The 16,562-nt window shown below is 40.1% G+C and overlaps 1 protein-coding gene across 3 annotated transcripts; it reads left to right on the forward strand.

The window, feature by feature from the left end:
• Positions 1–1,041: 1,041 nt before the first annotated feature.
• Positions 1,042–11,827, forward strand: caly (calcyon neuron-specific vesicular protein). Of its 3 annotated transcripts, none has more exons than XM_058641345.1 (5): positions 1,042–1,241; positions 4,414–4,645; positions 5,407–5,526; positions 6,156–6,269; positions 8,200–11,827. In XM_058641345.1, the coding sequence occupies exons 2-5, from the start codon at positions 4,517–4,519 to the stop codon at positions 8,458–8,460; spliced, it is 624 nt and encodes a 207-aa protein (XP_058497328.1). In that variant the 5' UTR covers positions 1,042–1,241; positions 4,414–4,516; the 3' UTR covers positions 8,461–11,827. The 3 variants fall into 3 exon arrangements, with proteins under 3 accessions (XP_058497328.1, XP_058497326.1, XP_058497327.1); XM_058641343.1 differs by having other exon boundaries at positions 1,046–1,241; positions 8,197–11,827; XM_058641344.1 differs by having other exon boundaries at positions 1,047–1,241; positions 4,491–4,645; positions 8,197–11,827.
• The last annotated feature ends 4,735 nt before the right edge of the window (positions 11,828–16,562 follow it).

Raw genomic sequence — 16,562 nt, forward strand, 5'->3', positions numbered from 1 at the left:
TAAATCAAGATTCCCTAAAATGTTTTTTTTTCTTTATACCTGAAGGTCCCACCTTTAAAAATATATATTAACATTGAATGCCAATATTTCAGTCAACTGAAGCATCAGGTGGTGGAAAAGTAGCAATAACTCAGAATAAAATTCTGGGAAAATTTTATATATACACTGCATTTCAAAGTTCTTCTTTGTACAAGATCTGAGATATTTGCAGCAAAATGCTATTTAAAACGTACTCAATGTACATAATGGCCCCTTTGTGTCACATTTATTTATGGATCACTCAATTTGACTCACCATTGCACTGTTAGAAGGTTTGACCTAAAAATTTAATTTTAGTAAAATATATATATTTATTGTATGTGTATAAATGTGTAATAATACTTTTCATGAACCCTATTTTAACATGTATTACTTAAATGGAGCTGTGCTGTTTTTATTATTGTATTTGTCAACAAATATAACCTCTGTTGACACGGTAATTACACTAATATACAAAGAAAATAGACACTAACCAATGAAAATACCATTTTAGCGACATTATTATGTGTTCTAAATGATTTATTAATTATGTACATATAGTGCTCAGATAGAAGGACTTAAATAAAGTATAAAAGGAACATTTTTGTTTAGTATAAGTAGAAACAACAAGTAAGAGAGTAGAAAAGGAAACACTTTGCCCCCCAAAAACGAGAGCACAGACCTACACCAAAACATCCCAAAACTATTTCCAACTTCCAAGCACAGCCAGACAGTCAGATTATTTTTAATCTGTGCTGGCGTCTTTCGTCAGAAGTATTTTCTATTGTTTTTAAATATGTGCTAATTATAACTTATTATTTATTTCATTTCACCACTTGAATGCTTTTGCTGCTAAAGCTGCGGTTTCATAACGTATCTTTTTTTTATTCTTCCTTTTTTTTGAGTGATGCGTTCAAAGACATTAACACACGGTTAATGTCCTCAGTGACACTTAGATGAGCAACAATAAATAAGCATTTTTTTCACGCTCTTTGCCCGCGGTCGCGTCGCGTCGCGTCGCGTGGAGATGCTGAGCGTCACTCACTGCTCTGCCACTTTCCACCGGAGGACGCAGCCGCTTCGCTCCAGCCTCGTTACATGCGCAGTGCTGCCGTGAATCACACATCACCACGGCAACCGGCGCTCACGCCGAGTCCCCGTCAGCAGCATCAGTGAGGTCCGACCATCCACAGGCGAGCGGAGAGCACAGAAACACGACCACAGTAAGTTTATTTCCCTCTCTTTTTCACACCAGTGCTCTCCTGGTTTATTTGTGTGTGTGTGTGTGTGTGTATACACAGACACAGGCGTGTTTGCGGGTTTGAATTGAGCGCAGACAGCTGCGGATTATGTTATGTCACAGTGTGTCTGTTTCTTGACATGATGCGTTTAAGTGATTTACTGCAGGTTGCTTGCTTCAGTGAATACAGAGATTACAGGCAAGCAACTCACCGTCATGTCAGTGTTTTAGATACTAACTGACAATCTGAACTGTTGTACTCTTTTATAACATATCTAATACGAACATCATTTTATGTTTTCCATTCAGTGGTTTAAGTTGCTTTGATTGAGTGTGAGACCGGAAATCAATCCCCAAAAGGCTTCCTCCAAACACATATTTACAGTAGAGCTGTAATAATATGGAAAATAGTTGTTTTTTTTACGAGTCTCAGTGGTGCACAGTATCTGTTCCATGTGTAGCTGCTGCGTCTGATTCTCCTGCTGACACAGCCTGCACATCCTGTCGCAGCGGTCCTCAATGCAGCAAGTTCAGATATGCATGACCGGTGAACCGTGAAGAAGTTGAGAAGAGCAGACTGCACACAGCTCACGCTTCCCTCATTCATAACAGAGCCTGTACTCACCTCTAACAAAGCTGTGCCCTCGCTGCTGCCCCGTTTCTCGAGGCATGTACTGTCTTTAAAAGGTATGAAGATGAATGAAACAAGGAAATCAGGCCATGGTTGTGATGATAATAATAACCTTACAGCACTTGGATATGAAATACTTATATATAAGCGCACGGAACACCTAATAAAGTGGCAGTATGGTCCTCTTGCTGTAGCCCATCTGCTTCAAGGTTTGACGTGTTATGCTTTCAGAGCAGATCTCCTGCATACCTTGCTTGTAAAAAAGTGGTAATTTGAGTTACTGTAATCTCTCTATCATTTCAAAACAGTCTGGCCATTCTCCTATGATCTTTGGCATCAGCAAGGCTCTTTTCAGACCGTTCTCTGGAAACCTTTAAGACGGTTACGCGTTAAAATCCCAGTAGATCCGAAAAAGAAAGCCTCGCACCAGCCCATCTGGCACCAAAAATCATAATGCCACGTTCAAATGAATTGAATTCACCCATCTTTCACTTTGTGATATTCAGTTTGAGGCTCAGCAGGTCGTCATTACCATGTCGACCGGGTGTTGTGCCTCATTTGTAAATCACAGATTGAGGATGATTCATCGTACCCACACTACAACTGTGGTGAGGAAAGATAGTGGTCTGTACAGATGACCACTTTGACCGCCCACTCACCAAGGACGCCGAGGACAATAAGTAATGTATTCTGTGAATGTGCTTTGCATTTTACCCAACACAAGCTGCTCGCACATCTCTGAAAAGTGTAACATTTACGGATTACACAAAATAAGATAACATAAATGATACAGTATGGACTACTCTGTACATACATACACGGCTTTTACTAATAATCCTGCAATCCTTATTATAATCATCGCTGTGCACCAGGAATTTCTCCTGTAGCATAAAGACTGTAGCTCTTCGGCTCCTGCGTGTGTGTGTGTGTCATCCTTGTGAGTCATTGGCGTCACTGGGCCTGTGGGGTCTTCAGCTGGGGGAAGGTGTTGTGTTGCACTGTGTGAATGAGATAAGTGGCTCCTCACCTCTTCCCTCCAATTGTAGATGAACAAAACAGAAGTATTATTGGAGCAGAGAGGCGTTCAGAGCAGACCCGGGGCGTTCAGACATGTCTTACACACAGGACCTGCAAGATGGAGCAGGGTTACACAAGATGAATCATACATGAGTGGTTATGAAACATGTTTACTCTTGAACAGTGGGTTTGATAAACAGGAAAACAACACGCTTTCCTGTGAGTCAGGCCGCAAACACAGATATTTAGTGGAAGTCCTTAGCTCATCGAATTATGAACTGGGTAGTTATTCATTGTCTGGCTCGGCTATCACATACCATAATCCACCTCTCACCTTACCATTTAGGAGGGTGTTTTTGTTGTTGTTGTTGTTTTATACTACCCATAAGTCTGTTTGTGTAAGTGTATAATTGCTTTGAAATGAAAACCTTTCCTATGTGTTTTAGGCAATTCTCCTGTAGCCCAGACAAACAAAATTGCCTGAATCTGTCTGTGTTTTTGCATTTTGAAGTGGATGCTAAATGTGGAAATGATGATTGACATCATTTCTGGTACACGACGGCCACCTGTGTTCCCTGATGTGCTTGAGAAAGAGAGGGGTGAGCGGAGGAGTTCTCCGTCTGTTACATTCTGCAACCTAACTGCTAACTCTTACACACTTGTCATTCAAAGTTCAAAATTAAAAACACTCCTTCTCATATATTTAATTTATACGAAACATTAAGTGTTCAAACAATGCAAATAATAGAAACCCCTAATAGGCTAATGGCCACTTGGTGCAATAGTGGCTTACACTGTTGCCTTACAGCAAAAAAACTAGGGTAACGTGATTTGACCGCGTGGGTTTTCTCCGGTTTCCTCCCACAGTCCTAAAACATGCAGAGGTTAAAGGTAGGGTTGGAGATCCTGTTGGAGGCTACATTTTAAATTTGAAAGTCCAAGCCACTTTAATCAGACTTCCCTCCAAAGTCACGCCTCCAGAGCACGGGAACACGCAATGAAACACGGATTCACAAGCACTGTACAGCATCGGTAACTTTCGGTACTTTTCGATGATGCTAACTTTCTTGGGATAATTGTTCAAATGACAACGTGATGCCGAAAAACAACAAATACTCTCAAAAGATCACAAAGACATAAAGTGAACCTACCTGTCCAGTAGAAACAGAGAAATAAGGCCAACATACAATAGTGACACTTGGTCCTGTTAGCAAAGATGGTGGACACTGTTGACCCCTACAAGTGGGTTTAAAAAGTGCGGAATTGGTGTTGCAGTTTCGAGCCTTGGACCAAGTGTCACTGGTGGGCATGTAACAAAAAAAGAATGCTGATATTTCCGATATTGGGAAGCACAATTCTTCAAAAATACTGCCCCTATTCTTCATGAAGTATTCCTTTAATGTTACCATCTCAGGAAATATGCTCCAAAGATGGCCAAAAATGTATATGAATGTTTTTTCTTTGATTCTCATGTTTGATTCCTTTACCTTTCTCCATGTCCTGGCAGGAAACTCCATACAAGCTTCTGGCAGCACTGTCATATTTGGCCTCAACTCACACAGTCTGTCCATCCCTGCTTTCCAGCTCTGTCCAGTCATTTCCAGGCAGCCATGGTGAAGCTAGGCAGCAATCTGTCAGGGAAGCTGGAGAAACAGCCATCTGTGGACGATGGCTTTGATAACATCCCCCTCATTACGCCCCTGGAGGTCAACCAGCTCCAGCACCCATTCTCAGACAAGGTAATTACAGCCTGTGCTAGGTGTGTGTTTATGTTCCAGCCCACTTTGTTTTCTGCTGAAATACTATGCATCACAACCAACAGTTTACAATTCACTGGAGGCAATCATCACGAAATTGAATGTGACGAAACCTTTCCAGTCTTCACACGGAGACTGCCCGTGTTGAGACTGTTCAAAAACGCGATAATTAAATAAAAAAATATATTATATATATATATATATAATATATATGTATATATATATATATATATATATGTATATACATAATAAAAAAAATCCATTTGTTTTATTTCAACACATGCACACAAGTCTATCCTTTTCAGATTAAATCTCCTCCGCTGGATGATGTACAGACATAGAAACATGTTTTTTCCATTCCATTTAAGTATTTCCTTGTTTTTCGCATGAAGCTGCTTCAATTGCTGCGACCAACTGTCTTCATCAGTCGTTGAAACATCTTTGCCACAGCCATGGTGGGCCTTGTCCATGGAGACGTCATGTAGCGTGACATAAAACTGTGACACAAAAAATCCGATCTCGTTAAATGGAACGACTGGTGCTCATGAACAACACTGCTGCATTTACTGTACTTTCCTTTATCCACAGTAGCAGATTATGTACAGTACCAAGTCATCAAAATCAAACATTAATGTTATTAGCTGTTAATGATGTTCTCTTGTCTAAATTGAATAAAGTAATATTTCACTCATAATTTTGAATTAGGAGTTCTGACAGTGACAGTGTATTCTTTTCCTTGACAGATCATTGTGAAGACATCGACGCAGTACCAGCTGCAGCAGAAGAATAAGAACAAGCTGTACGTGCCAAACATCAGGAAGCTGAACATTAACTTCTACAGTGACGTTTCAGATAAAGCCAAGGTACAAGAAAAACAGAAAATCTGCACCAACATTGTTTGTTTTTGGGTACTCCAGTGTCAATAACAGCAGCAGGGATTGGATGAAATCCACAGACATTAGGAGAATCAGAAAGTGTAAGATTTCACGTTTTCATGGAGAACATTGACAGCCTTTTCTTTTAAAGCGCTTGTGTGTAATTGGTTACTAAAACCATCGTTTAACTTATTTTTTGAATTTCATCTTATATCCATTAATAAATCATAAAGTTGTCTTTATGATAATGACCGTAGCCCTCGCAATACTACAGTAATAAACATGACCAGTCATTTCATTAGAACTCATCTTCAGTTCAAAATTGTACCTGCCTGGATTTTGCCATTTTCGTCTCGTCTAGTCTTATTCTTCTATTCTATTCTATTATTTTCCAGTTACATCAGATGCAGCGTAACCTAACCTTGTAAGCTTTTTGTTGTCGCTTACTACACCAGATTTATTTCTTCTATCTGGGCATGCAGAGGATTTAACATTAACAAGTGTTTTTTTTTAAAACAAATCACAAACGTCAGCTTTTAAGTGACATTACTTAAGTGGTTTACCGTATATGTATACAGTATGCTGTATATCTGTTAATGTGTTTATTTTTTGTCCAGATCACAGGCTTGATCCTCATCACTTTGGCCTTTTTGACCAGCCTGCTCCTCCTGCTCATGTACAAGGCCATGTGGTATGACCAACTTACCTGCCCAGAGGGATTTATCCTTAAGGTAGACACAAACACACACACACAATTTTTTTTTTAAATTATTTGTCAGTGAGGATACCTCATAGACATAATGCATCCCTAGCCCCTTACCCTAAACTTAACCATTGCAACTAATATGCCATAAGTACCTAACCTAAACCCAATTCCCAACCCAATTCTAACTCTAAAATATAAACCTTGAAAAATACAAGTAAATACAAGTACAAGTACACAAACACACACACAACATGTGAAATATGTTAAATATCCCATAGATTTGTTCACTTTAATAAACGCAAGGAAATGTAAATATTGTGTATTGCTTAGCTACTTCTCCCTCTAGTGAAGCAGAATGAATCTGTGGAGCAAACAAACAAACAAACAAACAAACAAACAAACTGACACACACAAAGAAAACAGAGTGTAGCTCAGCTGGTGCTTCATAATCAGTCATTTCAGAAAGATTTGGGACGAACCAACTTCATTATCTCCAAATGACCCCTTGTAAACACAGTGTGCTGGACCCGCTGTCACACATGTTAGTTAAAGAGCCTGTTTCACAGAGGAACATTTGGAAAGACAGAGAGAGAGAGAGAGAGAGAGTCTGCTTTCTGCTCAGGCAGAGATTGGGACGCCTGCCTGTGAATCAGAGGGGTCTTTAATTAGGACTGAGCGTGACTAAACTGTGATTAAAGGCTTAGCAGTGAGGGGGGAAGCAAAGAAGGGAAGAGGAGCAGGGGAAACCTTCCGGCAGAGCTTTTGAAGTTTTTGCTGGTTACAGTTGCTTTCAGCATTTCTTTTTTTTTTTTTCTTCCTGTTAATGTTTTTTGTTTTTTTGGAGTCAGGGATGAAGAATGCAGGGCAGCATGCTCTCTGTGAGAGACAGTCAGGTAGTGGATCCTGTCTGTGTGAGCGCAGCACATGGCAGTGGGCTCTTTAACAGGCTGAGTCTGTTTGAGTTCTTGAACTTAATTTATGCACCAGGACAAAGATGAACCGTGTTGCCAGGGAGTATTTTTACTTCTCTGACCTGATTTTTTTTTTTTTTTTTTTTTTTAGCAACAATTGTTGTGCATCGTGTACACTTGTTTCACCCACATAGTGTTACATATACTGTAAAAATGTGTCATTTCACAGCATCGCTGACTTCTTTACTTGATGATACAGTTTCTGTTCATGCCAATTTTCCATTATAGGGACATTTAAAAACATACTGCAAATCTGGACATTTTGGAAATACCATTTCACCCATAAAATCCTCCATGTCCTTAAATGTCTTTTTTTAGTCGATGATAATCTACAACAGCGTTTTCTTTTAAATCACCATATTCACAGTACGTTTCAGTGCCGTGATTTTCAGACATTGTTATTCTGTGTCAGCACTGCTGTCTTTTGGCAAACTCCCTGATGTACAACACTTTGTTTCAGCTGTTGTTGCTTTTAAAGTGCTTTATAAATAAAGTTGGATTGGATAGATATACACACACACACGTAAATATATACAGTTTTTAATATTCAAAAGAGACACAGAGACAACAAATAATTCATTAAAAAAAAGATTTTTTTAAACGCAACAATTTGACGACCACAAATGACATCAAATATGACCTAAAACTGAAAAACAAAGTCAAGAAAAAAAACCTGAAATTGGAAGGTATGAGATCATTTCTAAAAAGTCTAAAGGGAGGATGTGTTCTTAATTGAAGAATGTGCTCCATGAGTCAGCTGTGCTTAAAGACAAAGCAGTTTTTCTGAATTAGTAGTTATTGATGGAACATTTTGATGTCTGACCAAATATTCATCATTCATTCATGATTATGTGTCTTGTGATAGATGTTTTGTTTTGACTCTCGCTCTTTGTTGACTCTCTGGTAGAGATTTGGGTTGTTGATGCTAGCGCAGTGTGTTTTCACCCACGTTGAAACAAATGCATCTTTCTGTTGTAACAGCAGAAGCACTGCAGCCCGACAGCTCTGGAGATGTACTTCACAGAGCAGCAGCAGCAGCAGCAGCAGCAGCAGCAGCAGGGGCCAGGCGTCCACGGCAGCATCAGCACTGGCCTGTACACTGCGCTCAGCCACCTTAACCAGGTCAGGAGGCCTGGACCTGAGCTGCCATCACCATGGTTACCAGTAATCAGCGCTCTGAAGGAGGCTGAGGTCGCCAAACAGGGCAGCGAGGCACTGAAAAGAAAGCCAGAAGGAGAGGTGTGAAGGGTCTGATGGAAATGTATTGAAGGTGTAAGAGAAAGACACAATAATGTGTGTCTGTGTGTGTGTGTGTGTGTGTGTGTGTGTGTGTGTGTGGGCACGACTTAAGAATATGTTTCCATTGTCTGTTTCTGAGTATGTGCCAAACATTTCACTCAATGGTGTAAATTACGAGTATATTCGACATCAATTTTCTGTTGACATTTAGTAGCAAATACTTCATATTTAATAATTCAGATACTCGACCTGTATTTGTGGGTTTTTTTGTGTGTTTACCTCTAAAACCATCGCTGTGGTCGCAGGTGACAGTGACTCAGTCCTTGCTGCTGCAGCCCCGTTAATTAATGGTTTCCATTATCCAGTTCTAGTGCTATACTCGGCTCTACTCGGTTTGGGTATCGGTTATTATAGTTAACAAAAACGAAATAGCGAAAACCAAATTTGAAAAAAACATTTTTTGTTAACTAAAATAAAAATAAAAACTAGAGTAAAAAAAAAAATGAAACTGAATGGTGTTTATAAAACAAACTAAAATTGTAGCGAAAATTTGCTCAGTTTTATATATTTATTTCATACATAACCCTTTTGGGTTCATAGGAAGTGTATTTATTTTTTCTCTGCCGGCAATTTTGAAAGGTTGTATTTGAGACACAATCCTTATTATCACCTTTTTGAATCTTGCACCTGGCAAATTCTCCATGTTACAAAGAAAACCTAAAACTAATAAAAACTAGCTAACCCGCTCTAGAAACGTATTAAAACTAACTCATTTTAAAAACAAAAAGTCAAAACTAACCTTGGTATGAGGCACGTTGTTTTCCATTACTTCATAGGACCTGCTAAACGTGGGCGGGGTCGTCACAGCACGGCTGCGTGAAACTGCCGCAGCGTTGTTTTATACGCGACACAAACACACAAACAATGGAGGGACGTCTGCACATGACGCTTCCTGTGGCGACACACATTTTAACCTCCGCTCTGTTGGGACCTCGCCAGAACAGGTCCCCAAAAAGCACCGGGTACTATCAATAATGGAAAGGCAAAAAGAAACAACCCAAAAAAACACCTTACATACAAATGCAAAGGTATAAAAAAACATACTTGGGAAAAAGTAGAGCTTCAGTACCACCACACTTCATTGAACAAGTGTTATGTAATAAACTACCTAGATTGCTAATAGATCATGTCAACTGATATTACAGAGCAGATTCATTCATTAAAAAATCTTTAACATGTTTGTTCTATGCTCGTCCAGGGAAAGAAAGGTGTGTAAAGTGCAGGGTCGCACACACCGTAAAGGCAGTGATTTGATTTCTTAGACCTGGTTACAATAAACCTGTGCTTTCATTCTCAAGGTAGAGTTCATTCAGACTGTGGGGAGGCTGCTCCACCACAGCCATGGCAGCTTACTCGCTCCTGGTGCTCTGTCAGATTTGTCTCCATCTTTGTGAGGACCAGTTTGAGTTTTGACCTTACAGAGCGAGGCATGTGTTTTCTGGTGTATTTGAGGGTTAGGTTTTAGAGTTAGAAATAGGTTTAAGTGAAAGTTAGATTAAGTTTGGCATTTGGTTATAATGGGGAAGGTTATGCCAAGAGGAAAGGGAATTCTTATGCCAAGAAGTGTTCTGACGAAGATAGAAGTGTGTGTGTGTGTGTGTGTGTGTGTGTGTGTGTGTGTACTTGTATTGGTTACCTCTTTAGGACCTTGTCTAGTATTAACGCTGACCTTGTCAGGACCAGTAGACCTAAACCTGGTTCAAATGAAGCAAAACCTTGTTTCTGAGGAACTGGTTGTGTGGCTGAGATTTAAATTTAAATCGGTAAGGTTAGTGGTAACCCTTTGTGCAGGCTGTCCAAATGAATTGAAGCCAATGTAGTGTCCTAAGAAGAATGGCTGCACAAGCATGTGTGTGTGTGTGTGTCTGGCTACTTGTATTTGTATCCCTGTAAGGTCCAAAAAAACATACAAACTCATCATTTTGTCTGGGCCCCACAACTTTACAAGGTTTTTTCAGGGTTAAGGCCTGGATTTAGGTTAAGGGTTAGGTATTTAGTTGTGATGGTTATGGTTAAGGGATTATGCACATTATGATGTGTCCTCAGTATGATGCAAAAAGAAGTGTGTGTGTGTGTGTTGTGGTTTGAAACTGTGGCTTGTTATTAAAGTGTAGAAGTCTGTGCCTGACTTTTACAGTGTTACTGAGTCATAAGTAAGCTCAGCCATCTGCATTATCTCTGTGTGTGTGTGTGTGTGTGTGTGTGTATACCCTCGTGTTTGACATCCATGAGCACTGTGTTTGTGTGCACATAGGATTTGTGTACTTGTCATGGAGAAAGTTGGAAGCGAGGGAAGAGCAGGCGAGGTGAGAACTCTGAGTGAGAAGTGAAATCAACAGGTTTTTAATGAGATCACTGCACGTTTCTCTTCATCACTTCATATCATCTCGTCTGTTCACTCAGTCGTGTGTGTGTGTGTGTGTGTGTGTGTGAAATCAACAGTGAATGTGCTCACACTTCAGCCTCTGAGACAAGGAACTAACTGTCTCTTGTAATGCGGCTGAAAATGATTTGATCCCTCATTCCAGATTACAAATCACAAATTTGTACGAGCATTATGTCTGTTTTAAAACAAACCACAAAGTGGCTTTGCGTCGCATTAAATTGTTATTATTATTATTATTGTTATTATTAACGTTGTTTTTTTTCCACTTGTATGGGGAATTAATTGAAATTAATCAAAGAGTAAATCTTGTTCATTGTCTACATATGAAAATAATAAAGTGTGGAAAGAATACAGGGAGCGGGATCCTTTTAAAAGCCACTTATTTGTGTAGTTTTCATTTGAAGAGTCTCTAATTTACGTCTTTTGTGCTCTTGTGCTGTAATTATGGATGAAACTTGACAATATATATATATAGTAATTGTTATTATGAAAACTTGAAAAGTCAACGTATTATTACAAAACTTCTTTGTGTTAATGTGTTAACCGATTGTGGAATGTAAAAACTATATTAATTATGATCTTTATTTGTGTGACTAATGTTTTTATTTATGTGAATCACAGGGTCAAGAATGTTTGAAGTAAACAACTTTTTTTTTTCTTCTCCATGCAAAATATACTGTAATTATTCTTAACCATGTACTAAACGAGTGCTTTCTATTCATTTCACGAGCAGATTATTAGCATGTGTCTTTTTAAATGGAAAACTTGTGTTTTGCAAATCTTGTAACAAGCTTGTAATGATGAGGTTTGTTTGTCAGCTTAGCAGAGTCGTTCTCGATCGTGGAGGAACAGTATCGTGTGGCGTTCGTCTCTCTGAGACACCAATGTTGATTCTTAATCATAAATGTCACCATTTGTCTCACTTCACACACGCTGGCCGTCTCTGATTGCCTTGCTATGTTCCTCCTAATGTTGTTTATCGTCTTCTTTTTTTATTTAGCAGAGCAGGGATGAGAGTGAGACACTGTCCAGCTTGTCCCTCTGAGTCCATGTGCGAGGCATTGACATCAAATGCATCCGAAATAACAGAAATAATTGCCTCAAGTGTTGAGTTCAAAGAGGCCTATTCATTTTAGATTTACCGTCTCTATAATCAGCATAACGGATGATTCGCTAAGACGGATGAAATAGTTGGCTTTACAAACATGCATGACAGCATTACACTGAACTAGAATACACCAGCAGGGGACACGTTTAACTCTTTAATCATGTGCTTTAAAATTGTTAAACTAAGTAATGCTGGGGTTGAAAGTGTTTATTTTTATTTATTTATTACCATCTAATGCGACACTGTATTTACACTTACATGTGTTTCAGATGCAAACTACAGACCACTTTGTTAGATAAATGGGTTGAACTGTGACCAGCAAGAAGACCCGGGTTTGAGGTTTGGCGTGAGTTCTCCGATTTCCTCCTCATATTGCCAAAAACATTCAATATGGAGATTAGGTCAATTGGACACTCTAAACTGACCGTAGGTGTGAGAGTGTGAGAGTGTGAGTGGATGGTTGTTTGTCGCTATGCGATGGACTGGCAGTCTGTCCAGGATGTAACCCGCCTTTCGCCCTATGTAAACTGAGATTGGCACAGCACGACCCTCATGTGGAGGATAAAACAGTTGAAAAGGAATGGTTGAACTGCTTCTAACCGAGGTCACATGACGGCAACTTCATGCATGTCGTCCAAACGGAGCATCAGAATATGCAAGGATATGCTGATGGACTGGGATTTTCCCTCACGACCGTGTCTAGAGTTTTCAGAGAAAATAATCCAGTGAGCAGCAGTTGTCTGGGCATCAAAAAGACCTTGTTGATGCCAGAGGTCAGAGTAGAACGACCACGCTGACTCGAAACAATAGAAAGGCGACAGCAACTCAAACACACACTCATTACAACAAGGTGTTGCACTACACAATCTCTGAATAGAACACATTGAACTCTTAATAAGATGCACTTAATAAAGTGGCGGTGAGTGTAAACAGAGCGGGAAATACTATCTTCTTTCAAGTGTAAAATACATAGACTGTTTATACTGTATAGTACTACGTAACAGAGCATTGTGAGTCACATACTTTTACTTCTGATAACCTAAAGAGTTTTTCCTTATAAAACACAAATACTATAACTTCAATTTGAAATGACTGTGGGGTGTGAAAACTACCATTCCAAAAAATAAAATAATGTAATGTAATTCAGGAAATGAGAACTATGTGCAGCTCCCCTCCTACTTTGTCGCTCAGAGATGATCAGTATGCATTGAATTCAAAATAGGATTCTTCCATCTCCTCAGACTTTAGTTAGTTCGCAATTCAAAGCCAAGCCACATCCCACACACACACACACACACCCACACCCGTGAGCCTGTCTGCATCTCATTTGCACTCACCTATTTTCACACTGTTGCTCAAAAACGGATGTGTGGTTTGATGTTTTTGCACCAATGAAGTGGAAGTGTGTGTGTGTGTCTGTGTGTACTTGTTTGTATATTTTTGTGAGGACTTAAAAAAAAACCTATAAACCATGTGGTGGGAAAGTGAGGACATTTTTTTCAGGGTGAAGACTTTATAAGGGTTAGGGTTAAAATAGGAAAAAGGTTTAAGTCAGGTGTGTGTGTGTGTGTGTGTGTGTACCTTTTCTGTCTCCATCCTCATGGAGACCAACATCTGTCAGAAACCTATTTTTGAGGAACTGGTTAAGTTTAGGGCACAGATTTGAATTGTGGTTAGGTGTTAAATATTAATTAATGGTTAGATTGAGGGATAATACCACCCTTATTTAGCTCTGTTCAAATGAATGGAAGTGAATGCAGTGTCCTCAGAAGAAAAGCTGCACCAAACTGTGAATGTGTGTGTCTGCACATGCGTGCAAATGTGTAATATTATTAAGAAATCGTTAACCTGAAACAATGAAAGTTTGTGAGTTTCTTTATGTTACAACACGTGCGTGCTTCTGAATGTGTCTTTATCACGTGCTTTTGTGTGTGTGTGTGTGTGTGTGTGTGAGCGAGCCCATGCTTGGCTTGTTAATTAAATCTTAATTACACCCTATGTAGCATGTAGGGGCTTTTCTTCCCTCCATGTAACTGGGTGACTTGGCCCAGGGCATGGAACTGAATAAAGTGCTAAGAAGTATTTATTAGAGCATTTACAGATCCCATGCCTGGTCAAGGCAAAGCATGTTGTGCCAGAAAGGCTTGGATTCAGGGCTGGGGGAAAATCACGTAAAATCACCCAAGTAGTCACGTAAAGGCCGCCAAGCCCCATTTTCCTTCTTTATAGCATCAAGAGATCTGAACAGTAAAATAGCAGGTTGTCCTCCCCCCTCCCTCCCCCCGCCCGCAGTGCTCCCCCCTGAAAATTGGGAAGGAGTGCGGAGCCAAGAGCCATTTAGACATTAACATGCTCGTGGAATCAGATTCATTTGAAGCTTAATGTCACTCAAGTGTTGGAAAGAAAGAAGGGCAGTTTCATGATGATGTACCGTTGTTTTCCTTCTCTACCTGATGATGTGACAGGCAGTGGTAAGATGTGTTTCTATTAAAAGATGCAGCTGCAAAGACGAATAGGTGTGTGGGTTGAGGAGATGACAAGGAGAGAACAGAGAGGAACAGCATGTTAAAGTTGGGCTCAGACCCAGGGCCTGTAATCAAACTATTAAAAGTCTGGGGCATAAAAGGGAAATCATTTTCCTTTGACATGCAAAGAGAGAACCATTTTCTCTCTTTTAGGAAATGGTGGAGAGTTAAATGAGAGGACACAAATTATTATTGTGTCCAAGCTTATTGATTTTGTTTTCCTTCATATTTATTGTCTGCACTTGTGATGTATAACTGGAAACTGGAGGCGGCGGAAAGGAAAAAAAAACAACCATCCAGTCGTTTTATTTGTCCCAGATGAACCGATTGCCCTCATCATCATCATCATCCTCCTCATGACACATGACCAAAAAAACACACTTTGGTTGGTTGCTTTTGTTTTTTACAGTAGTTGTATATCTTCAAAATCTACTTTGCTGTCATACATGTAATAATACATGAATGTTTTATATATGTTTAAAGCTGCAGTGCGTAAATGTAGGTGATTTTTGTTGTTATTATTCTTACTCTTTTTGATCGACCCAAACAAAAACATCTTTTTTTATGCTGTGTCCTTCAGGGTCTGTCAAGCATTCATATCAGACCTGAGTGAGGGAGTGTTTTTGAGCAGTAGAATTTCACTTTTGCGTCGGCGCTTCTTCGTCTTGCTTTACTAGCGCAATGCTGCTGTTGCCTCTGTTTGTCTTGGCATAATGAGCTCAAGCACTTCCTGTGTGCAGCATGGGAATGTCTCCGGGTGACGCGCGGTCTAATCACTGAGAGACAACGTTTTAAATGTCAGAGACATTGCTGCACCTAAAGAGAACATTACAGGAGAATAAGAGCAGATGAGAGGCGGTCAGGCCTGGGAAGTGAAGGTGGTTGGGGGGGTTTAGAGGAGGAAGAGGAGGCCAAGAGGCATGGAGGAGCAGGAGGAGGAGGAGGAGGAGGGTGAATCCACGCTGACCCCAGTGTCTGTGTGTGTTGTTGTGTGTCTCAGTGGGTTTCCTCTGCCCTGGCGCCAGCTGGAAATGCCTCCACTAAGCAGAGGCAGTACACACATCATCCTCCATTCAGAGCCCTTTGATGGGAGTAACACTATACATGCCCAGCTCGCCTCACAGATCCTATCAAGCTGCTGTTTAAAGAGTGGGAGCAGGAGCCGGAGCAGCTGATCATAACTTACCAAGCGCTGGGACGCACTGACGTCCAGTTCAGTTGCCTCGCAGATCAAATAAAAGCAAGAACAATTGAGGAGGTTTTATAATTGGAGTTGATGTTGATGATCCAGGGCTGGAGGAATCACAACATACGCTGCCACCTAGGGGCCATCTCCCATGGTTGCAGAGAGGAATGTGGTCCCCCTCTGCATATTTGAACCGGTGGTATAATGAGAAGAATTTAATGGATTTTTAGCGACTGAAAAAATCCTTTTAAGTCGCAACATGGAATTGTGTTTGTTTTGTTGTTGTTTTTTTAACACCCTTCTCCTTCTTTTCACCATATGACAGCAGAATGGTACTATGCTGTTCCCACAGTCCACAGTTGCTCTTTAAAGTTGATCCTTAAGACGGTTTTTTTTTTGTTTTTTTTTTTTTTTTAAATAACTAAAAAGCCATGAAATTAGTTATTAGTTTGTTATCCTGCCGTGATGTTGCCCTCATGCAACAAAAACTCTGCCAGTAAACAATTATCTGACAGACAAGGCGAGGTGAAGGCCCAAAGCTGCAGCCCAGACATGCCCCGGGGAAGAAAAACAACAGGCTTTGCTTATAGCTTAGCTTTGGTTTGCTTTGTTCTGGCCATTAGCGAGCCGAAATATTGTCATTACTCATAGACCAAATCATTTTACGACATCCTGCAATTAAACTTTGAGCTAATAGGTTAATGAGACAAATGGAGTTCAAATGCTGCAAGTTGGTTTCTATTAGAAATGGCATCGCAGGGAAAAGTGCACTGTGGCATGCTTTGCACATACACACGCTCGCAAAGACAAATAGAGAGCACAGACTGGTTTGATTTAGGTTTT

The sequence above is a fragment of the Solea solea genome, chromosome 10 (assembly GCF_958295425.1).
Source record: "Solea solea chromosome 10, fSolSol10.1, whole genome shotgun sequence".
Classification (NCBI taxonomy): domain Eukaryota; kingdom Metazoa; phylum Chordata; class Actinopteri; order Pleuronectiformes; family Soleidae; genus Solea; species Solea solea.

Coding starts and splice junctions, on each gene's coding strand:
- caly (XM_058641343.1), top strand. CDS start 4,517: ATGGTGAAGCTAGGCAGCAATCTGTCAGGGAAGCTGGAGAAACAGCCA. Junction 4,646..5,406: donor AGCACCCATTCTCAGACAAG/GTAATTACAGCC, acceptor TTTCCTTGACAG/ATCATTGTGAAGACATCGAC. Junction 6,270..8,196: donor CAGAGGGATTTATCCTTAAG/GTAGACACAAAC, acceptor CTGTTGTAACAG/CAGAAGCACTGCAGCCCGAC.